Source organism: Ostrinia nubilalis, chromosome 12 (assembly GCF_963855985.1).
Source record: "Ostrinia nubilalis chromosome 12, ilOstNubi1.1, whole genome shotgun sequence".
Taxonomy (NCBI): Eukaryota; Metazoa; Arthropoda; class Insecta; order Lepidoptera; family Crambidae; genus Ostrinia; species Ostrinia nubilalis.
The window spans coordinates 4,542,790-4,567,631 of NC_087099.1; the positions used below are offsets into that span (position 1 = coordinate 4,542,790).

At 40.0% G+C, this 24,842-nt stretch overlaps 1 protein-coding gene across 1 annotated transcript in view; it reads right to left on the reverse strand.

Moving 5' to 3' along the window:
* Positions 1 to 2,096: 2,096 nt before the first annotated feature.
* Positions 2,097 to 24,842, reverse strand: part of LOC135076658 (uncharacterized) — a 102,023-nt gene continuing 79,277 nt past the window's right edge. The window contains exons 6-19 of the mRNA XM_063971077.1: positions 23,991 to 24,167; positions 22,440 to 22,562; positions 8,451 to 8,559; positions 7,641 to 7,865; positions 6,568 to 6,763; positions 6,376 to 6,522; positions 6,047 to 6,190; positions 5,584 to 5,755; positions 5,290 to 5,426; positions 4,770 to 4,910; positions 4,458 to 4,559; positions 4,088 to 4,255; positions 3,548 to 3,832; positions 2,097 to 2,684 (exon numbers count right to left, since the gene is read on the reverse strand). Coding sequence (XP_063827147.1) covers positions 2,448 to 2,684; positions 3,548 to 3,832; positions 4,088 to 4,255; positions 4,458 to 4,559; positions 4,770 to 4,910; positions 5,290 to 5,426; positions 5,584 to 5,755; positions 6,047 to 6,190; positions 6,376 to 6,522; positions 6,568 to 6,763; positions 7,641 to 7,865; positions 8,451 to 8,559; positions 22,440 to 22,562; positions 23,991 to 24,167 — 2,363 coding nt within the window. The 3' untranslated portion in view covers positions 2,097 to 2,447. The remainder of the gene's footprint in view (positions 2,685 to 3,547; positions 3,833 to 4,087; positions 4,256 to 4,457; positions 4,560 to 4,769; positions 4,911 to 5,289; positions 5,427 to 5,583; positions 5,756 to 6,046; positions 6,191 to 6,375; positions 6,523 to 6,567; positions 6,764 to 7,640; positions 7,866 to 8,450; positions 8,560 to 22,439; positions 22,563 to 23,990; positions 24,168 to 24,842) is intronic.

The window sequence follows — 24,842 nt, forward strand, 5'->3', positions numbered from 1 at the left end:
TGGTGGAGCGGGTGGCGCACAAGCGAGGCGCGAGCGCCGCCGCTGCAGCACTGCACAGCTTATTGTATTGTTTTAACGCAATAAGCACACGCTTATTTGTAGCTGACTTATATGTTACACGGAATAGTAATATTGTGACGTCACGTTACTAATTTGACATGTCCTAAGGTAATTTTCAAATTCGCAAAAAAGGATCTAATTTTATTTCAATGTGTGCGTGACCCCGACCAATAAATATTGTCGTTGTCGTCGGCCGTTTGGTGTAGTGGTTCGAAACGGACTACTATTCCGGAGGTAGCGGGTTCGATTCCCGCACAGTACAAACATTTGTGTGCATGAACATATTTGTTTGTATTGGACTGGGTGTTTTCTATGTATAATAAGTATGTATTTACAAAAAAAAAAAGTATTTAAGTATGTTTATATCCGTTGTCTAGTACCCATAGTACAAGCTTTGCTTAGTTTGGGACTAGAAGCGCAGTGTAAAATGTCTAAGGATATTTATTTATTTATTTATTTATTTATTGTCTCAACCATCCCTAGAATGATGAGGGTGTGGCGCCGGCTCCCCTAGTAGCCTCAGAGCCATCCAGGCCGCTAATGAATGGGCGGCGGGTGCTGGTGGAGCGGGTGGCGCACAAGCGAGGCGCAAGCGCAGCCGCTGTAGCTCTGCACAGCTTATTGTACTGTTTTAACGCAATTAGCACACGCTTATTTGTAGCTGACTTTTATGTTACACGGAATAGTAATATTGTGACGTCACGTTACTAATTTGACATGTGAAGGTAATTTTAAAATTCGCAAAAAAGGATCTAATTTTATTTCAATGTGTGCGTGACCTCAATCGATCTCCTATTTTTCAGCCATCCCTAGAGTGATGAGGGTGTGGTGCCGGCTCTCCTAGTAACCTCAGAGCCATCCAGGCCGCTAATGAATGGGCGGCTGGTGCTGGTGGAGCGGGTGGAGCACAAGCGAGGCGCGAGCGCAGCCGCTGCAGCACTGCATTGCTTATTGTATTGTTTTAACGCAATGACCTCACGCTAACTACATTAGATTGCAATTTTTGACGTCACGTTGCTGATTTGATATTAGAAATGTCACAATGATAATGTTGAGGGTAATTTTCAAATTGGAAAAAAGTTTTTTAATGCGTGACCTCGACCGATCCAATCCTCTTCAGCCATCCCTAGAATGATGAGGGTGTGGTGCCGGCTCTCCTAGTAGCCTCAAAGCCATCCAGGCCGCTAATGAATGGGCAGCGGGTGCTGGTGGAGCGGGTGGAGCACAAGCGAGGCGCGAGCGCAGCCGCTGTAGCACTGCATTGCTTATTGTATTGTTTTAACGCAATGACCTCACGCTAACTACATGAAATTGCAATTTTTGACGGCACGTCGCTGATTTGATATTACAAATGTCACAATAATAATCTTGAGGGTAATTTTCAAATTTTCAAAAAATATTTTAGTGTGTGCGTGACCTCGATCGATCCAATCTTCTTCAGCCGTCCCTAGAGTGATGAGGGTGTGGCGCCGGCTCCCCTAGTAACCTTAGAGCCATCCAGGCCGCTAATGAATGGGCAGCGGGTGCTGGTGGAGCGGGTGGAGCACAAGCGAGGCGCGAGCGCAGCCGCTGCAGTAGCATGGCGTTGCTTATTGTATTGTTTTAACGCAATTACCTCACGCTAACTACATGAGATTGCAATTTTTGACGTCACGTCACTGATTTGATATTAGAAATGTCACAATGATAATGTTGAGGGTAATTTTCAAATTTTCAAAAAATATTTTCGTGTGTGCGTGACCTCGATCGATCCAATCTTCTTCAGCCATCTCTAGAGTGATGAGGGTGTGGCGCCGGCTCCCCTAGTAACCTCAAAGCCATCCAGGCCGCTAATGAATGGGCGGCGGGCGCAGGGGGTGCGGGAAGAGCGCGGCCGCTGTAGCACTGCACCACTAATTGTATTGTTTTAACGCAATGACCTCACGCTAACTACATTAGATTGCATTTTTTGACGGCACGTCGCTGATTTGATATTAGAAATGTTACAATAATAATCCTGAGGGTAATTTACAAATTTTTAAAAAAATATTTTAGTGTGTGCGTGACCTCGATCGATCCAATCTTCTTCAGCCATCCCTAGAATGATGAGGGTGTGGTGCCGGCTCCCCTAATAACCTCAGAGCCATCCAGGCCGCTAATGAATGGGCGGCGGGTGCTGGTGGAGCGGGTGGCGCACAAGCGAGGCGCGAGCGCAGCCGCTGTAGCACTGCACTGCTTATTGTATTGTTTTAACGCAATGACCTTACGCTAACTACATTCGATTGCAATTTTTGACGTCACGTCACTGATTTGATATTAGAAATGTCACAATGATAATGTTGAGGGTAATTTTCAAATTTTCATAAAATATTTTAGTGTGTGCGTGACCTCGATCGATCCAATCCTCTTCAGCCGTCCCTAGAATGATGAGGGTGTGGCGCCGGCTCTCCTAGTAGCCTCAAAGCCATCCAGGCCGCTAATGAATGGGCGGCGGGTGCTGGTGGAGCGGGTGGAGCACAAGCGAGGCGCGAGCGCAGCCGCTGCAGTAAGACGGCGGCCGCTAGCGCCGCTCCCGCTGCCGCGCCGGCGGCTGACGCGAATAGCGCGCCGAAACTGACGGCGCCCATGCAGATTCCGTATACCACCTGGAATGACAAGAATTACAACTATGTAAGAACTATTTGTGAAAACTCTTTTGGCAAATGTGAAGTTTAATTGGTAACTCTATGTGTGTTATAGAATGCTGTTTGTTTTCCTAACAATAAAATAAAATAAAATTAAATAAAAATTTTAATATTGGCAATGGGGAAACGCAGTAAGTTTTCAGTTTAGTAAATTAATGTCAAATGAGACTTTGTTGGTTTCGAATTAACTAATTTGTTAGTAAATTGAGTTGGAATACAAGTGAGTTTATAAATTCTTATTCAATAACAGTGACTTATTACACAAGCAACGGGTAGTCCTTAGGTAAGACTCTTTTACACCATTCAAGATCCAAGATAAGCCACGAGCGAGAATGACAACAGAGAAAGGCAAGCTCACTTGAAAGAAAGAAACATTAATATACACTTGACGACTACCAATTTTACAGAAAACTAAAACAAACTGTCAGCAATTTATACAAGTGACACTATTAAATCGAATCGAATCGAAAATCGAATCAGTGTGCTTACCATGAGTTTACGTTCCGAGTGCTCGCTAGCGAGTACGTCAAAAAAATCTATGAAGATTTTGTTTCTTGAAAGTAGCCGCTAGGGGCGCTGCACAATATGTCATACATTTAATGTCATTTTTTTACGTAGTCGCTAGCGAGCACACCTAACGTAAACTCATGGTAAGCACACTGTTCACGAAGCGATGTAACTCCATACAAAAAACGGCCTTTCGGCCGTCTTTCGTTATTACAACTGTCACGTTTTGCCACTTGACTTAAAAAACAAAAATCACTAAGTTGTTATGTATCATGTGTTTCTATCTACACTACCACTCGAATAACTACAATACTCACTTCTTCCCGAATCCGTCCGCTAAACACCGTCACCGGTTCCCTTGACGGTCCAAACGCCAGATCCGCCTCGGACACGACCTCATATATCCCGGAAACGCCCACATCTGCAGACCTGCCCTCCCTGACCGTTCGTCTCTTTCTCAAAGACCTGGGACCGGCTACAGCTGGGCCTGGGGGTTTGGCCGGGACTACTGTGTCGCCGGTGGGAACGATTTTAGCGTCGGATCCTAGGTTACGGGGACCGTGCGGGAAACGCTCGCGGTCGGTGAGATCTGATGGGCGGTCCTGGAAAAAGAATAAAGGTTTGTGAGACAGGGTGAAAATTTTTTGGGCAATGCGAGTCTGTTGAAGATGATGATTGACGAACCATGATTGTCTTACAATGAAAATTGCGTGTGTCGGTTACTGAATAAAAATATGTAGCTCCTTCAAAGCCATATCTACATTATAATAACTATAGTTACTAGTTGGATTCATGCTCTGTAAAAAAAACTCCTTACTTCTTAGAGTAAGAAGTTATAATGGTACCAAGTGACTCACAGTGAAGGGCATGGCCAGAGCCTCTACCAGCTCCTGCACAGCGGACATGTGGTCATTCTCCGGCTCAATGACCGGCGCCGGTTCCCGTTGCGTCAGCAGCGTGGGCGCCGGTATCGCGTCTCCTGACACTTCGCCATGTAGCAGACCCTTTACTTCTACACTAAAATGCTATAAAGTAAGGGACTTACAGTGAAAGGCCTGGCCAGAGCTTCGACCAGCTCCTGCACAGCGGACATGTGGTCGCTCTCCGGGTCTATGACCGGCGCCGGTACCCTTTGTGGAAGCGGCGCGGGCGCCGGTATCGCGTCTCCTGACACTTCGCCATGTAGCAGACCCTATACTTCTAGAGTAAGATGCTTTAATGACTTACAGTGAAAGGCCTGGCCAGAGCCTCAACCAGCTCCTGCACAGCAGACATGTGGTCGCTCTCCGGCTCTATGACCGGCGCCGGCGTCCTTTGACACCGCGTCTCCTAGCAAACCCTATACTTGTAAACTAAGATACTATAGTGACTTAAAGTGAAAGGCCTGGCCAGAGCTTCGACCAGCTCCTGCACAGCGGACATGTGGTCGCTCTCCGGCTCTATGACCGGCGCCGGTGCCCTTTGATACCGCGTCTCCTAACACTTCGCCTTCTAGACCCTATACTTGTACACTAAAATGCTATAAAGTAAGGGACTTACAGTGAAAGGCCTGGCCAGAGCTTCGACCAGCTCCTGCACAGCAGACATGTGGTCGCTCTCCGGCTCAATGACCGGCGCCGGTGCCCGTTGCGTCAGCAGCGCGGGCACCGGTATCGCGTCTCCCGACACTTGGCCTTCTAGCTAGACCTTATGCTTCTAAAGTATGGCCAACGAGAAGCGATAAAAAAGGTCGATTTGACTTTCGAATTGACAATCTATTCTGTCTCTTCCCATCTTGTGTATTTGTCGTAATGTCTCGTTTCCCGCCAAAATATGTCAAAGTAAAACTGGTAAAACCCTTAGGCTGGGTTGCACCATCTTATTTTAACTATGACAAACGTCAAAAATCTGTCAATTTCCATACAAAAAGCACCGGTTATCGTCATAGTTACCGTTAAAGATAGGTGGTGCAACCCACCTCTACTATTCCAAATGACCATGACATTGGGTTTGTTTACATTTGGTATCGCTTCTCGTTGGCCTTACTTTAGACTAAGACACTATAATAAAAGTAACTCACAGTAAAAGGCCTGGCCAGAGCTTCTACCAGCTCCTGCACAGCAGACATGTGGTCGCTCTCCGGCTCTGTGACCGGCGCCGGCGCCCTTTGAGGAAGCGGCGCGGGCGCCGGCACCGCGTCTCCTGACACTTCACCTTCTAGACCTTATACTTCCAGACTAAAGTGCTTTATACCAAGTGACTTACAGTGAAAAGACATGTGGTTCCAGCTCTAAGAATAGCGCTGAAGCTCTTTGACACCACGTCTCCTGACTCTTCGTCTTCTAGCAGACCCAATACTTCTAAACTAAGATACTATAGTGACTTAAAGTGAAAGGCCTGGCCAGAGCTTCGACCAGCTCCTGCACAGCGGACATGTGGTCGCTCTCCGGCTCTATGACCGGCGCCGGCGTCCTTTGTGGAAGCGGCGCGGGCGCCGGCACCGCGTCTCCTGACAGTTCACCTTCTAGCAGACCCCATACTTCTAGCTAGACTAAGATGCTATAATGACTTACAGTGAAAGGCCTGGCCAAAGCTTCGACCAGCTCCTGCACAGCAGACATGTGGTCGCTCTCCGGTTCTATGACCGGCGCCAGCGCCCTTTGACACCGCGTCTCCTAACACTTCGCCTTCTAAACCCTATACTTGTACACTAAGACACTATAATAGCGGGTGTCTATGGGCGACGGTAATCACTTACCATCAGGTGATCCGTCTGCTCGTTTGCCTCCTATCACATAAAAAAAAAAATAAAAAAAATAATAATAAAAGTGACTCACAGTAAAAGGCCTGGCCAGAGCCTCTACCAGCTCCTGCACAACAGACATGTGGTCGCTCTCCAGCTCTATGACCGGCGCCGACACTCTTTCCGCGTCTCCTGACTCTTCACATTCTAGCAGACCCTTTACTTCTACACTAAAATGCTATAAAGTAAGGGACTTACAGTGAAAGGCCTGGCCAGAGCTTCGACCAGCTCCTGCACAGCGGACATGTGGTCGCTCTCCGGCTCTATGACCGGCGCCGGCGCCCTTTGACACCGCGTCTCCTGACACTTCGCTTCCTAGACCCTATATTTCTACACTTAAATGGTATAAACCAAGGGACTTACAGTGAAAGGTCTGGCCAGAGCTTCCACCAGCTCCTGCACAGCGGACATATGATCACTCTCCGGCTCTATGACCGGCGCCGGTGCCCTTTGAGGAAGCGGCGCGGGCGCCGGCATCACATCTATTGACACCTCGCCTTCTAGCAGAAACTATAAAGATGCTATTAATGCCAGACTCACAGTGAAAGGTCTGGCCAGAGCCTCAACCAGCTCCTGCACAGCAGACATGTGGTCGCTCTCCGGCTCTATGACCGGCGCCGGCGCCCTTTGTGGAAGCGGCGCGGGCGCCGGCACCGCATCTCCCGACACTTCGTCGCCGAACGCCTCTTCTAATGGCAGTCGTTGAGGCTCTTCTGAGAAGTTGAAGTCGGCGTCTTCGGCTGACGAATCGCTGAAATAGTGAAATACAGATGGATAAATATGCATGTCGATAACAAAAGGCTGCATTCACTTATTTGGTGCTAGTACTTAATTTCTGTCATAAAGGACTTGATTTTAATATTATGAGTTCTTATCATTCGGTATAGCTAAGGTTAGTAATACCACAGAATAATAATAAGTACTACGTACAGAAGGTATTTAAAAAAATGTATGCTCATGTCATTAATATTAAGGTGTAATTTAGCTTGTCTTAAGAGTCAAGCACCATTTTGTTGACAAACGTCAGTGATCGGTACTGCGCCGAAGCCATAGGGCTGACTTCGGTAAAATGATGTGTGTATTTAGTACACCATTTTCTTTATTTTTTTCCATCATACACAAGAATACGCGTGCGTGAGCCAATGCTCGCTCGTATGTGAGGCTTTGTCGAATAGTAATCCTGTAGGGTGCCATCGTGCTTGTTTTGTTTTCGATGTAAACCCGCGGAGATGAACAGGCCTGGTAATACCTACTAAAGTCTCGATAAGTCATAAATGTTAAATGCGTAAGAGAGTTAGTTCGCCAATTATTTGCAGTGCAAATAATCATAATTCCTCCTCAGCTCGCACTTTTTACCTAGAATCGTAAATGTCAGCAACTGGCAGTGTCGAAGGTTATAGTAGGAGCCCTTTCAATCGATAACAACCTTGGTCCCTGTTCACATAAGATCCACTACTAACTAGATCACATTGTGGTCTTGATGTGTTCTGTCATCTTTCCCATCTAGCGCCCCATGCCTTTGGTTGGCAACACCTGCGAGCTGGCAGTGGTCTAGGCAACCGTATCTGCAGATTTCCACTTTGCATCTGATGTTCCTGACAAAATAACGTCTATATTCCTTCACTTACTTGATCTCATTGTGGTCTTGATGCGTCCTGTCATCTTTCCTGTCCAGCGCCCCATGCCTTTGGTTGGCAACTCCTGCCAGCTGGCAATGGTCCAAGCAGCCGTGTCTGCATATTTCCACTTTGCATCTGATGTGCACACTGAGAGCGTCGGGAAACTTGAACGCGTGGAAGAAGGCGTAGGTGATGACGGTTGCTCGCTCATCCGCTGCTTTGGCTTTGAGGAACCTGGAATCACGAGGAAAAATGCAATTAAGATATTGTACTAAATGTATGATAGCTTAGACATTGGATTTTCTGATAGATCCAGTTTATTCAGTAACCAGTTTTTCGATATCTTATTAGTTTAGAAATAATCGAGTGAGATCACTTATAATTTCTAGCCTATATGTACGTGCTTATCTCGCGATGTTACTGCGGTGACTGACTGACTTAGTGATTTATCAACGCACAGCCCAAACTACTGGACGGATTGGGCTGAAATATAGCATGCAGGTAGATGTTATGACGTAGGCATCCGCTAAGAAAAGATTTTACGAAACTCCACCCCTAAGAGGGTACAACGGGATCCACGCGTACGAAGTCGCGGGCGGCCGCTGGTTGAGAGGATATACGCTAAAAATCCTGGCGCATCAAGCAAAGTACATACTGCTGTTACCCTATCCAGTTGTAAAAGATGCAATTTTGCTATGAAAATTTTTAGTCTTATGTCTGTCGCTGTACTTACTATACTCAATTATCCTCTAAAATTATAGCATTTCTTTTTCATCATGTAACTTTATTTATAAGATTCAGTTAGGTACTAGGGTTTACCTTGATATCATCTTAGGTCTCAAAACGCAGCCATACTCGTCCGACAACTGTATGAGGTGGCCGGAGCCATCGGAGGCTGCACACGATTTCACCCGCATATCGAACTCTCCTGTAAACAAAACCGAAATTACTATAATCATAGCAACTAATGAGGCAAAAACCTAAGGAGATCTTTAGGTCTAGAGTCTACACCCAAGTAACATTTTACTCCATTTAAGAGTAGACTAGTCGTTCACATGTACTCCACAAGCTGTGTATGTCAGCTGTATACGAGCTGTATAGCTTGCTATAATGCTTTTATAGAACCAGTTTGGGCACAAATTAGACAGCCTTAAGTTCACTATGGCTGTACATTAGCAGTATAATATCATTTTAATAGCAGTTTAAGTAGTAACATCGGACTTAAGGCTGACTTACGGCACTATATGGGACGCATTGTGAACCATACAACGTACGTGAGTGTAATAAAGAGTAACAAGTGGCTAAATGCACAGCTTTCAAAGTTATAAAGTCCGACAAAAGTACTCCAATGCTACATAAAGTTCACGTGTGTCCTAAATTATTTCCACATTTTAATATTAGTTTGGTATTTGTACGTGAGTGCCAAGAGGGAAACAACTCGGGCGGATAATCATTTATGCAAATAATAACACGGGTTTTAAATACTTAATAATGTTAATGCCATTGGGAATGCAACTTTATCGTGAAATGTATACATATTTACAGCTAAAATATTTACGCGCCTCTGTAAAAACGCGATATTCATTTTAAAATATTTAAATCTGGCTGAGAGGAAATCTACAATTTTCAGTTTTTGATATTGTATTGGCATTATAATTATATTACGGTAATTAATTATAACATGAAACCAAAACTCAATCGCTCTATCTGCAAATTTTGTAATAAATCTGCATCAATTTTGGAGATTTATTTGGTAAATATTTTAGGTTATGTAGAACAAAATGGTGGAAATGAAATACGGCTATGTGAACTGTTATAACTCCGATTTAATGCGGTGAGCGTATATTAGGTTCACATGTGTTCTGTTAGAATGCTGTTATCTATATGAAGTTCCACATTTGTACCACTACAGCGCTAATGTCTATAAATTTATTCTAATGTGAACTTATGTACAGCTTTAAGATGTACCTAGTTCAGGTCAATTGTGTATCTTTAATTCTTTCAAATACTGAAATTTTAGAGATCCGCAATAAAAATTATTAATGTCCGTTAAATCGCCTAGCCCAGCTACTAATAGTCAAGTATGAATACCTAAAGCATCAGACGGTAGTGTTCCTGGTTTAAATTCGTTTATTATGCCTGACAATTTATTCAAACCGGAATGAGGAATACGATTTTCAATAGCCCATGTTCTTATTTTTTTGCGAAAGGTTAAATAAATAATTGTCCAAATCAAAATTGTATTCACTATCACTAGAACTGCAATCATCACACTCTGATATCTGTATATTTTGAAGGGAACTTTCAGGTTCAGGCATAATATTTTCCTCTGCATCATGTACAGAACCACCATGAACAACTAAAAACAGGCTTGGGGAAAAGTGTAATAGAATATCACATTCACATTCATGTTCAGCTTAAAGCAAATAAGAGTAGTACTTGTGGACAAATAAACTGCTATTGATGTTAATGGACAACACATATAGTCCTTTTAACAGCCTACAGTGCACATGCGAACCATTGAAACACTTTTGTACAGATAGTAAAAAAAGGTTATTTAATTATCACAAACAAGTCCTACTACAGCTACTAGCTGTATAACAGTCTAAAACAAGTAAACATAACAGCCTTTGGCTTTATAAATGACCACGTGTGTTCTATTAAAATGCTAGCTCTATAACATCGTACAAGTAGGCCGTTAAACAGCGATTGCCGTATCTCTACCCTCCTATAATGCTCTTAGTCAGACGGCTGACTAAAGGATAGTTGTTAGAGTATTATAACACCAACAATCGTATAAAAGTATAACTCTACACTAGTCTACACTCCTATAAGTCCCTTAGACAGGTATAGGTGTAATTAATTGCAATAATACAGCTTATACATCACGAGTGAACTGTACTAATGCTTTAAGTACACATTGGAACTAAATGTGAACTCTTAAATGGAGTAAAATGCTACTTGGGCATGTAAGAGAGCACTTAACACCAGGTGCGATTGCGGTCAAATACCTGCCTTACCCATAAAAAAAAACTTTAAGTAATTTAAATATGCTCTTTATTCTTCTTAATTTTGCTTTGGACCTCACCAACTCAAAATTTAATTTCAGCAAAGTCACATTAAAATTTAACTTTATTATTAGCCCGCAAAGGAAAAGACTGACGTTAGTCAACATTTTCATAGGAGCCACAAAGATTTTTCAATCATATCTTGGATTAGAACACAAGTTAGGTAAAGAAAACAAACTAAAAACTTTTCTATAAGTACCAGATATGCCATTGCTCGTGAAGCCATCAGGCTTAAAGTTTACTATGGCTAGGAATATAAACAATGCTGTTCAGTTTCCACGTAAAAAACCGCGTCATATAAGTAAGAAAAAAATAAACTAACCCATTAACGAGCCTAATTAGTTATGAATAACGGATAAACATACTCTAATGCATTTACCCCTGATTGCAACTGACAGACAAAAACAATAGCTTGTTAAATGCAGTGTTAACAGCTCAGCAAGTCAGCAGCCAATCAGCAGAAAATGAGATGTTAACAATGGTTTACAATACATTATATTTTTTGTTGCACGACTGAGCAACTGTGGGTAAAGGTTCATTACTTATTTAATACTAGCTTTCCGCCCGCGGCTTCGCCCGCGTGGAATTTTGTCTGTCACAGAAAAACTTTATCGCGCGCGTCCCTGTTTCAAAAACCGGGATAAAAACTAAAAGTTTAATTAAAACTAAATCCTATGTCCTTTTTAAGGACTCAAACTATCTCTTTGCCGAATTTCATCGAAATCGGTTCAGGGGGTTAGTCGTGAAAGCGTGACAGACAGACAGAGTTACTTTAGCATTTATAATATTATAAGTCTTTTTCACCTAAGATGATCCGTATGACGTTTCGAGTTTGAAAGATTTAGAGATGTCACATAACTAAACCATAGCGATTTATCTATCGATTTTTTTCGAAGAGTTAGTAAAACCTACTTTTAGAGAAATATTTTGTATAGGTGTTATTTAACAAAAAACATGTTTCTTTTAATTACAAATATTATTGTAACAATTTTTTATTGATAATATTCTAATTTCATGGTTCGTGTTCGAAAAAACGATTCCTAAAAAGTACTGGTTCTGTTTCTTTAAATTAAAAACTATTAATTTATTTTCAATGCGTTTATTAAAGTCAATAATCGAAAAATATAGTTGATTTTTGTGATGTTTTTAATAACTAAGTATTCACTGCATTCGATTAATGAACCGCGGAAATAATCAATTTTATTATACAAGAAATACCCCAGCACTAAATCTATTCCGTTTCACACATTGCGTACATTAAATAAAAAATATTTTTACATCGTATTTAATTAAAATATAATCAATAGACTCAGATTTTACTATATATTTCAAGACAAGTAGTTAATTTTTTTTTATTATATTGCTAATAAAATATAAATATTTTTTCATAAATATTCTGCATATGTAGTATGCGTAATATGGATAACCTTAAAGTGTCATACGGATCATCTTACGTGAAAAAGACTATAGTATAGATAGCTCTAAAGCTTAACTCAGTCAGTGCCTGACGTATGGGAGCGACATTTATTTTTTTTCCTTTCGGCATTTTCCTCCAGTCAACCTTAGGGCCAAACTGAAAATAAAGTAGGCGGTATAAAATTAATATTAACTTAGATGAAATAAGATTACATAAATAACTAATGACATGAAAGACATGATTTTTGGATGTCAAACGTCATCAAGTCACGTTTCTTTCAGATTGGTATGCTCTGTCACGTCATAATGTGTCAATGTCACCCCTCCCGTGCCGCTCTCATACCTAAGGCACTGACTCCAGTTAAACGCTAGACCGTAGTATGCTTATTGCAAAGAAAAAACATTACAAGTTGCAAATAAATAATTTGGAGGTACAATTAGACAGACAGTCTTATCTTTGGTAGCGATCAATTTCTCGACAACTTATTGTATAATGCTCACTAGACAAGCGTTAGCACAATGAGATATTGTATTCTTATTTGACACTCGAAATATAGTGCATAGAAACAAATCATAGTTAAGTATGATTAACCTCGTTGTGCATAAAAAAAAAGTAGCTATAGTTAAGCTAAGCTGCCAACAGGTGCCTTTTTAAATTGCGCATAAGAAAAAATCTTGAAATAAGCAAAGTTTTTAAGTTTCTCATACGGAATGCACTAATCCAGCGTAACTACAACTTTCAGACTAGTTTTCAAGCACCATTTAGATTGGCAAACAGTAAACAGGTTAAAAAACAATATAGTGTGTTTGCGGTCGGCACGAGCGGCCCATTCCATTAGGCTGACGGGCCAAGTGAAAATTAAACAATTTAAAACCACAATCGCTTAAACAATGTAAACAACAAACATTCCTCAAACGGAAATACATAAACAAATATTCCATTAAAGAAAATGAACAGGAAAGCTGTAAAAGTGGTGCGTGCACGCACGTTTAGCGTTGCAACGTATGGCTCTGTCTTTAAAGGTTGTGCCGCTAAAATGTTGCATATTGTTCTTTCTTTGGCCGCGTGTAGTAAAATTAATAAAGGATAGACAAATGGGATATTGTGTATTTCCAACTCTTTTAATCGCTGAAACCCTGTGTAGCCTGGAGCTTCAGTTGACCGCTAATAAAAATCCAACGAATCATTGGACTCCAACAAAAATAATCAAAAGCAAATATAAATTGAAAGCTAGAGCGAAAAAGAAATAGCGCAGGAGCGTCATTTAGTCCCAAACTAAGTAAACTTTAGTGTAAGTAAGCTTTTTTGTAAATAAGCGTAGAAAATACTATCCCGGTACCAATACATAACATATTATTGTGACCTCTGGTTTCCTACTAGGCCAGGAGATCGTAAACTTAATACACTCAAATAGATATAATAGAAGTAAGTAAACCAAACTATTGCACAAGCTCCATTATCAGCATTTTAGTGCTCAAATTTTGATCTCCCAAGCTTTATAGCTTACAGCCCCCACACGATGACATAGTGCTTATTGGATCTCCGTGATACGGACAGTTATTTTGTAACTGCTCGTAACCGGCGTGGTAGGTAGAGTTTACCCGTAGTTTATGGATTTATCACGTGTGGGCTTTCATTGCGTCTATTTTGAACACGATAAGAGAGTATACACATTGAAAGTGCTGATATTGTATGGAAGGCATATTATTATGACTTTCCAGCAAATCGGATTTCTCATTTTACTTAGTTGCAAAATGGCTTCTTTTTAAACAGCAAAATGACATACTGTTGGGCTTGAAATACAGTTGGGTATATCGTTTCAGAAATATATTAAGTTATTTGTAACTTAGCTATGCTTAAAGTGTAAAAAAAAACTTTTTATTGCATTTTTAACCGCAAGTGTAATTCTCAAAAAGTCGTTGCAAAACTCCATGACATGAAAAGAATGTAATCTTAAATATTAATCAACAATTACGAGCACTTAACAACTGTGTTTCTGTAACACCCGGCCCGTTAGGGGTGGCAAAAATGTCAGTGCTAAACTGCATAACTACGTGTGGTTTACGAGTCATACAGTCTCTATGCAGCTATACTGCGAGTATTTTTAACTACGAAATGTAATTTTGATCTACAAAATGTATTCTTGCATCATTAGAATTCGAATTCTCATTAACACTTTCTGAAACTTCGAAGAACTTAGTTTAGGATGAGCTTTCAGAAAGTGCCTTATGAACCTCAGGCTCTTTTGTACCGACGCTCATAAATCTAAATTCAAGCAAGTTTATAGCCGATTTTAATCTTCTGAACATCACAGGATTTGATTTAAGCAAATGTAAAATGAGATTTAGGCTAAGTTGCACCCTCTTACTTTGATTTGATAAACGTCAAAAATCTGTCAAACTCCATACAAAAAGCACCGATTATTATTGTTAATTTTACGGTTAAAATGCGGTGGTGCAACTCAGCCTTAGAGTAGTAGTTAAATCAGTTACAGTCTTGAGACCTATTTTTGAGTTCGAATCGAGTTTCGAGCTTCATTTCAGTGTACGAGCAACTAAGTGCGAACCCTACCCGCATCCCCGACGCCGGTCGGCCGGGCGGCCCGTTAAGCAAACCCATTCCGACGTATTTGTCCAGCTTACTTTTTACTATTCCGGTACCGTTAACGTATATGTTTGCACACCATTATTGCCGCGGATGCTTTACGAGGGCCTAGTTAAGAGCCGTATCACACGTTATCAGTAGGCGTTGGCCGGTCACAGCATTGGATACTAGGTCTGACAATTAGTGACAGTTTACCTAATATATTTAAAGGCTGCGTTGCATTTTATGATTTTAACCATAACGGGTGTTTTTGTATGGAGTTTGACAGACTTTTGACGTTTGTTAAAGCTAAAGTAAGATGGTAGGTACAACCCAGTCAAAGTTTTTATGCGAGAAATATAATCTTAGGTTAAGATTAGAGTTAAATACCCTTTTAAAATATTAACCTTGAAAATACTTTTCTATATAACTTTAAATATTACTCCTGTGAATGGAACTGATTCAGTTTTGAAATCAATTTACTAACGGAAAGCAATTTCCTAGTGTCAATATTCAATGTTTATAACGACAGTAAGCATATTTTATGACAGTATCGATTTGAAATTGAATTAGTGACTTTGTATTTATTGTATTGATGTTTTTACACTATGACCACTGAATATTGTTACACCTAGATGCATTAAATGAGATGAATCATTTTGTGTAGATCTCAGTTTCGGTACAAAAAAAATATGAATAAGACGCATTTGGCGCCTTAAACATAAGTTGTTACAACCATCATCAATGATGATGGTTGTAACAACTTATGCATCATACATCATCAGGTAATTTTGTCTCTACTACCTGAGTACGGCCCAGTCTAATTTTTCAGAGGCAAATGGAGTATTTTTCCTACTCTTCTCACGCTAGCCATACGATTTGGGGACTGATGTTCGTATATTTTTGCCAGTCTCCTCATAATGATATCCACTGTAGGAGGACCTTTGCTTACGGACCAATATCAATGGCATGTTATTGCCACAAACACTGAAAATACGCGACAATGCAGGAGTGCAGGTAGAACGAAAAACGTACCATACATTTCACTGGCAATAGTCCATTGTCGCATACTGTACTTGTGTAAAGGGTCTCTTAAACTTATACCCTATTTAAGTACGAGCGGATATTGGCGTTCGCCATTTTATGGATCGGTGTGCGACGTAAAACGCGTGGCGCCTGTGCTGGTACAAGAAGGAACATTGCGGAAATGGAATTCACCTATTGTGCCTTCTTGGCTCGTATTTTGAAAATGACAAAACTCAAACTAAATTCCAGGATAGATTTAATTCTATGTCTATTGATAACAGAATTTGGAAAGCAAAATGTGTTTTGTAATACAAAGTATAACTGATTCGCATTGTAGCAAAGCATAATGAAAACAAATACATCATAATTCTTCTTGAATGAGTTTTGACTGAAAATCTCCTCTTTAGTTCCAAAAGCTATAAATAATACTTAATATACTTTTCACCTTAATAACATGACGGACGTCAATATTTTCTTTGTTAATGCTGTACCTATAGTGTGCCTACATCTATAAAGTATTTTGCAATTCGAACCGCTTGATAACATCTTCTATCAAGCATACTGACAGACAACAGATTTGTTCAGATCCTGCAGAGAAGTTCCTACTCTCACAAACTGAAATAAAGTGCATATTGTTAACAAAGCACATTTAAATTAATAAACGCTAAAACCACGAAGATGCGCACGCGCAGACGAAAATTGAACTAAATTGCTACGTGTTAAGCTTTTATAAAGTTTTTTGTTATCCGGGATATCTCATATTGTTTCAATGTTTTGTTATTTATATTAAACTTTGAGCATTATCAGAGGAAGCCAAAAATATGCATAGATTATGACAAACACAATTTTTTATGTAGAGTTTTGTTTAATGATTTAGTTTGAGAATTAGTTTTATTAGATTTTTTTAGAAATTGTTACTAAGTATGTTATGTACTATTCGTAACTAATATCTATCATCATAGCTATTCTCCAAATGAAAGCATGATATTGCCTGATAGAGAGAGACATTATGCCCGTTTTCACCATCAATCCCTATTTTTTAAGTGACCCCTATGGTAACACATAACAGGAATTTTGTTTTCATAGGGGTCACCTTAGGGACTTAAAATTTAAATAAGGGATTGATGGTGAAAACGGTCATTACAGTAGGTACCTATTCAAATTACGGACGGTGTTGTGGATTATGTGGTGGTTAGAAAAAGCTAGCAATAGATATTGTACAAAAAATATCTCTAATAACCAACTATAGTATTTTTTCAAAATACTTAAAAACAATTGAAAAAAGGCGTAGGCCGTCAACAATCATCACTAACGACCGTAACGCAAAGAGGATCTCAACTTTATTAGCTTAGTTGGACAGCCTAAAGCACAATAGGGGCACACTTGGAACTAGTTGATGGTATCGCTGACAAGCCGTCGTCACAACGTGTGACTATTGTGACACCGTTAGCCACAGAGTGGTGATATAGTGTAAATTGAAATAGTAGCGCTGCTTTAACAAAACACGGCATAACAAATGCAGAGAAAATTGATGGAGTATGTGAGAGCGCAAACTAGTGGAGAGCATTAGGGAGAAGATGTAAGAGCTACAGTCCTTGCCACCGGCCAGTGATGTCCATATACTGGTAACTACGTCAGTGGCACCTACTGGTGAGCGCAAATACAATATCTAACAAATATCGTATGGAATAAGAACCTAGTCTGAAATCGGAATTTACCTACTGCCATCGACGCTTCTTGTTATCAGAGTAAATACAAATGAGTAGATCATCTTCATAGAAACGCACCGAGCGCGGTTTGTATGTGAGCGCGCCGCATACGTATTGGCGCGCTCACATACAAATTTCTATGAAGATGACCTACTCATTTGTATTAACTCTGTTGTTATTGTCTAGATTTGATGTTATACTGATACACACAATTTTCTCTACTAATCCATCTGGCAACATTTGCCATTTTTCACAACTCAAAGAGCAATCCAAACCACGACAATTCAACAACCGAACTAAGGCGGTGTGTAACAGTTTTCCAAGGATCAATTTAACGAACCTTCTGTGTCATGGTTACATTGTGCCGATACTGTGACAAATTACTTGACACGTAGGTGGCTATATTTTTAACCTGTCGGCGACGCCTGTTTGATGATAGGCACTGGGCACGCCTTTCTGCTTATATTGGTAGCATAATATACTGATTGTAGGGTACGAGTGTTAAGTATGAAATACCACATTATGACAGGAAGAGAAAATTCAAAGATTTGAATTTGTTGAGGTAGTTGGTTTCTAATCATATCGATACAAAATGCTAAAATATTTTTTCTGTACTAAAATAATAAAAAATAGCATAAAGCTTTGTTATTTACATTTCCTATGTTAATTACTAAATCCATACTGTAACTGGTGGCACTGGGAAAGTCATTAGTCATCTTGTATGCATACTCACTTTTAAGTGTGTGACACCACCAAGTGATCTTAGTTTTAAGGATATCGAGTTCAGTCAATGTTGTAAGAACAGAGTCTTGTACTCTTTTCTTTATTTAAAAAGCAAAATAAAAACTGGCCATAAAACAAAAGAGAATGAAGAAAAGAAAATTAATTGAGCCATAAGACGGTTTTAGCGTCATACATCTCGCGAATGGCAATTAAAGTTAAAATACGTTAATTGTTAATTTAATTTTAAGATCTTACTTGTCGATAATTACTTTGACACATTGCAGTACAGTCAGCTTCAAAAGCTCATGCCAATTTTTTATATATCTGTCAATTATCGTAAAATGCAGCAAACTTGGCGGCGCACTGTGGCAGACGAGGCGAAGAAGATCGGCAAGACTTGGAGCGAGATCAAACGCGAAGCTCAAGACCGAACGCGATGGAGGACTGTTGTGGACGCCCTCTGCCCCATCTAGGGGACATAGGACATTAAGTCACGTCAAGTAAGTCATTGTAAAATGAATCTTGTGTCTTTTGCACATGGTGATATCGTGGAATCTTCAGATCCGCTACATTGGATGCTGACTGTATATTACTTATCCGACAAAGACAAAGACAGGCATGATATATGGAGGATTTTAATTTAACCGAGTGATAGCATCAAACACGTGTACTGCGGACGTTGAGAAATACAGTAATTAGAATTTTGGTGAAACGAATTTTCACGTTGGTGGTTAAGGAGGTGGTTTTAACAACTCGTTGAATTTTAATGTCAAGAATACCTGTACAGTAATGAACTGAACACTGAACACTGGGGCATCTTATGTAGGAGTGATAAGTACTATTTTACAAGAGAAATGTCTTCTGTACAATACTGAAATACAACAGTCGCCATAGCACACAATAATTTAATCGAAATAATGCAACAGCTGTGATCGTAAAATAAATGCAAAGGGGTATTCCCTATCAACGGAACTAAAAGTAATATCATAAATAAATACTAATACATTCATTAATCAACATAAATCTTCGATAGGCAAAACTATTCAATAGTAAAAAAATAATGAGCCCAAATACCAAAAAGGTTGGCTCGGAAATGACAGCAATAAAGTGATGTAATAAAATATTTTTTAAACTTTTTGCCCACATGTGTTTAAGAACACAATGGGCAATTTGGAGGCAAGAAACTCATGAGATTGTATAAATGTGTAATTATTAATAACTGGACATCTCATAATTATACAGAACACGGGCATAGTGATTGTGAAACACCTCTTGAATGGCATTAGCGCGTACGAAATGTGGAAAAGTTACTGTTACCTACGAGCGTTTCATTGGTAGCTGCTTGGCATTAAGTTATTCGTCCCGTAGTGTAACTGCTATTATAGTAAATATTACGCCCCCCTACCAATAAACTGCAGTATTATTTAAATTTCGTATCGTTATTTCTTTTTTGTTGTACTTAATTAATTGGTAGGTACTTTTGAGAGTCTACAGTACGAGGGTGGCTCTTGAACGAACGTAACACTACTGACAAGTCAAATAATAGAACAAAAATAGTAGCAAAACTCAAAGGTGACTGACTGACATAATGATCTATCAACGCACAGCCCAAACCACTGGACGGATCGGGCTGAAATTTGGCATGCAGGTAGATGTTATGACGAAGGCATCCGCTAAGAAAGGATTTTACGAAACTCCACCCCTAAGGGGGTAAAACGGGATCCACGCGTACGAAGTCGCGGGCGGCCGCTAGTAATAATATAAGGTTTTAGAGATTATAAATAAAGCTACAGAGCAATACGCAAAATGAGATACCCTGTTCGTTAGGATATAATTACATCGTAATCTCCCCATGCCAGGAAGGTATGCGGTACACAGATGTCATCTTAGGTCAAAATCATCTTATGAGGAAAGATGTACTAAAGGCTGTTTAGCGGAGAAAGTTAGTACTGAAATACGCCTATAAATGAATAAATAATTTATACCCTGATATAAATTGTTCCCACGAAACTACAAAATGAAGTGAGCGCTCTATCCATTTGGGATTTCCCCAGCTACAATAATAAAGTAGTATTTTATCAATTGAATCATTTCACCCATTGACATGATCACAAAAGTAAAATAAAGATACGTCAATCACTGACGAATGTATCATCGGCTTTTTATAAAACTCACCCGTCTGTTAACAAACGGTATATTACAATGCGTTGCTATAATTTATAATGAGAATTTAATTTAACAGGTAGGTCGATGATTATTCAATAAATTAAATGCTTATTTTGCGAGTCAGTATTCGAATAGGCTAACGCCATTCACAGATACTATAATTTGAAAGGTAACAAACTCTTTGATTGCTTCACATCAGTCCATTTTGTCATCAGTGGCTGATGAAAAAAATGATCTTACTAGTTCGCGTTTGTCTTTACTTTGCTGATCTTACATAATGAATTATGTACCTGTCTTAAAAAATTTTATAAAAAAAAATAAAACCGACTCCAAAAAACCTACACTAAAACGTAGAAAAATAATTACTAATTACCTACTTATTTATTAGGACGAATTATTAATATTTATGTAGGTATACCATGATTGATACTTCTGGAGTCGGTGCCAAAATTATGAAACATGTAAAGTTTGCCTGCACCGACTCCAAAAGTATCAATCATGGTATACCTACATAAATATTAATAATTCGTCCTAATAAATAAGTAGGTAATTAGTAATTATTTTTCTACGTTTTAGTGTAGGTTTTTTGGAGTCGGTTTTATTTTTTTTTATAAAATTTTACTTATTTCTTGCTTTTCAGTTAATTAATTATTACCTTGATGTTACCACTGAAGGTAGGCAGTACACTGAGACCAAAAAAAATTGGTTCATAATCGGCGGAGATATTGCGTATAAAAAAGTTCATCCCCAATTTTCCACCCTTGGGGGTGAAATATTTTCTTCAAATTCGCATGAAACCACCCTTTTGATAATACCTATTCAACAAAAAAATAATCGTTCAAATTGGTTTATAATCGGCGGAGATATTGCGTATAAAAAAGTTCATCCCCAATTTTCCACCCTTGGGGGTTTTTTTTTTATTATTAAATTTAAATGGGACCACCCTTGAGGTATTACCTATACGCCGAAAAAAGATTTGTTCAAATCGGTTCATAATTGGCGGAGTTATCGCGTAACAAACATAGAAAAAAAAAAAAAAAAAAAAAAAAAAAAAAAAAACATACGGGTCGAATTGAGAACCTCCTCCTTTTTTGAAGTCGGTTGAAAAGGAGTTGAAAATAGAATCCGCTTTTAGCTGAGCTATTTTTACAGCTTTTGAATTATAAAACAGATTTCTAAATTAATTTACGACTAAAATGCCTAGACATATAAATTATGTCCATCTTGATTAGGCCTGATCTCTATAGCCTAGTTTATTGGCTGATCTAAAATTTAGAATAGCTGATTCACTGATTTAAAAATAATATGTTCCATTTTGTCAGAACTAAAACCGTTAGGATTTTTTTTCTGTGATTCCTTGTGCGGCCTACGCATGTTAGTGGTTAAGAACCAATATAACTCTTTAAGTTACCATCAATTTGATCTTGATAAGCAGGTTTCATCAAATCTATAAAGTACAGCAAAGCCGAAAGTCGTAAATCAAATTGTTTCAATAGCGTTTTATACCGAAACACATGTTAAACTATTGTATAATTAATCAAATTATTTAATTTAGCAATAAAACACCACGTTCGTTAATCAAGCCGCGAGTGGCAAGGCGTCTTCTGGGTAAGTCCCATCACAGTTCACATTCACGGTTTTTTAAGACGGACTGTACCGTAACCTACCTCTATGTAGGTATATTTTTATCGACCTTAGACCTGCCTGCGATTGCGGGTTAGAATCCCAGTGACAGTGTAATGACAATGAGCAGGTAATGCAGAGCCATAGAGATTTTAGTATTTATTAATATGTATCTTTTAGCCTAGGCGCAGTCCTTCGATTTTTAGTTGGCTGATTCTTCATACAAATTAGAATCGGGCCCAACTATCGGCCAACTAAAAGTCGATGGTCTGCGCCTAGACAAGTATGTTCGTTATCTAACCGCCATATTACAAGCTCATTTAGAACTATGTTATTATTTTTATAATCATCAGTATCACAGTTACTTCATCTACGTAGCATACTGTCATCAAAAGGCCCACTTACATCGCCAATAGCCAATATCTCTTACACGAAGACGAACCTTACCTTATCATTAAGGTAATAATTTAGTATATAAAATATGCAATCTTACCTCGATAATCGTTGATGGCCACGACGAGGGTTAGAGTGGACCCCAGAGGGACTATTCCGGAGACTGGTGGAGCCCACGGCCCTTTGCCCGCTTGGATCTCCATCCAACAATCCACGTTGTCACCTATAACAGGATATCGATGTAAAATAAGACATTTATTGATGTATTTCACATAAAAACGTGATATGAATTTAAAGAAACACATCAGATAGGGACTTAAAAACTTTTTAATTATTTAAAATTGTACATACATTTTCATGCACTTTTTATCACTAAAATAACTAAGTACTCTGGTGCTAGGTTTACAAGGGGGTCTCAGAGTGACGTGACGTCTTGACATTATTATGCAGTCACAGCTCATAAATAGCACTAACTGATAGTGTAGTAAGGTCTAAGGTAGAGAAAATTGGAAAATATAAACCATCCGCAGAGACAAGAACTCCTCAACTGTCGTTTAACATTTTATCGATAAAGTTTATTGAGTGCCATAAAATAGCAGCATGTTTCAAAAGGCGAACAAAATATTTATTTTGTGCCAGTTCTTACTGACACGGACTAAATCTTTTAAAACAAGCACTGACCTCTGAAACCCAACTGCACCACGTCCAGGTCAGCTATCACCATGGGCGGCTTCGAGGCGGTCTTCTCGTAGTCGTTGAACCACTCGCAGCGCAGTCTCTTGGCCTTGTTCCATACCTAGAGCAGTCTTTAAGCACTAACCTCTGAAATCCAACTGCACCACGTCCAAATCAGCTATCACCATGGGCGGTTTCGAGGCGGTCTTCTCGTAGTCGTTGAACCACTCGCAGCGCAGTCTCTTGGCTTTGTTCCATACCTAGAGCAGTCTTTAAGCACTAACCTCTGAAATACAACTGCACCACGTCCAAATCAGCTATCACCATGGGCGGTTTCGAGGCGGTCTTCTCGTAGTCGTTGAACCACTCGCAGCGCAGTCTCTTGGCCTCGTTCCACACCTAGAGCAGTCTTTAAGCACTAACCTCTGAAATCCAACTGCACCACGTCCAGGTCAGCTATCACCATGGGCGGCTTCGAGGCGGTCTTCTCGTAGTCGTTGAACCACTCGCAGCGCAGTCTCTTGGCTTTGTTCCATACCTAGAGCAGTCTTTAAGCACTAACCTCTGAAATCCAACTGCACCACGTCCAGGTCAGCTATCACCATGGGCGGCTTCGAGGCGGTCTTCTCGTAGTCGTTGAACCACTCGCATTGCAGTCTCTTGGCTTCGTCCCACACTTAAAGCGGGTCTTTAAGCACTAACCTCTGAAATCCAACTCCACCACGTCCAAATCAGCTATCACCATGGGCGGCTTCGAGGCGGTCTTCTCGTAGTCGTTGAACCACTCAGCGCAGTCTCTTGGCCTCGTCCCACACCTAGAGCAGTCTTTAAGCACTAACCTCTGAAATCCAACTGCACCACGTCCAAATCAGCTATCACCATGGGCGGCTTCGAGGCGGTCTTCTCGTAGTCGTTGAACCACTCAGCGCAGTCTCTTGGCCTCGTCCCACACCTAGAGCAGTCTTTAAGCACTAACCTCTGAAATCCAACTGCACCACGTCCAAATCAGCTATCACCATGGGCGGCTTCGAGGCGGTCTTCTCGTAGTCGTTGAACCACTCGCATCGCAGTCTCTTGGCCTCGTCCCACACTTCCAGCAGGTCTTTGTCGTACTGAACTACCACTGTGTTCTCGTAGAACTGCCCGTGGAGGTCTGGAAGATAGGTTTAAGTTAAGAGAGTTTCATAGGAACAAAGCGGAATATCTTTGGATGTAATAAATAGGCGACTGAGTTTCTTGCGCTCGCTGCTTCTTCTCAGCAATGGCTCATTTATTGTCCCGAAGCTATTGTTAAGCTAAGTCTATGTTTATTGTGTAATGCATTTTGCTTGCCAAATAAAGGATTTTCAATTCTAAGAGTACCTATTATGCATTAATCTGATGACGTAATTATGTTAAAGTTAATTTCAATATCAATATTTTTTCCAACTCACCAATAATTTTATAAATAATGTTTAAGTAAGTATTTACTTTTCAATAAGATCTTCATGATCTAAAGTAACATTTTAAAATCCTTATTATTGTTGGGGCTATAGCTATACCTACGCGGATGAACTCACGCAAAAAGTTGAAATCGCCCGAAGAACGCGGATCGAACCAGAAGCCGGAGGCTTGCACGCAAGCGAAACTGACCCCTAAGAGCTTCTAGCGAACTCCCTTTCAGAACCACAATCCATTAGGACATTAATCTTCCAACTTTGACTGGCGGTTAACACGTCCGGACCCTATCGCGCGAGATATAAAATCGATTTCGGATTGTCGCTGCGTTTAATACGTCACGTTGTATTGGAGGCCTTTAGGGTCGCAAATGCTTTGGTGTGTCGGGAAG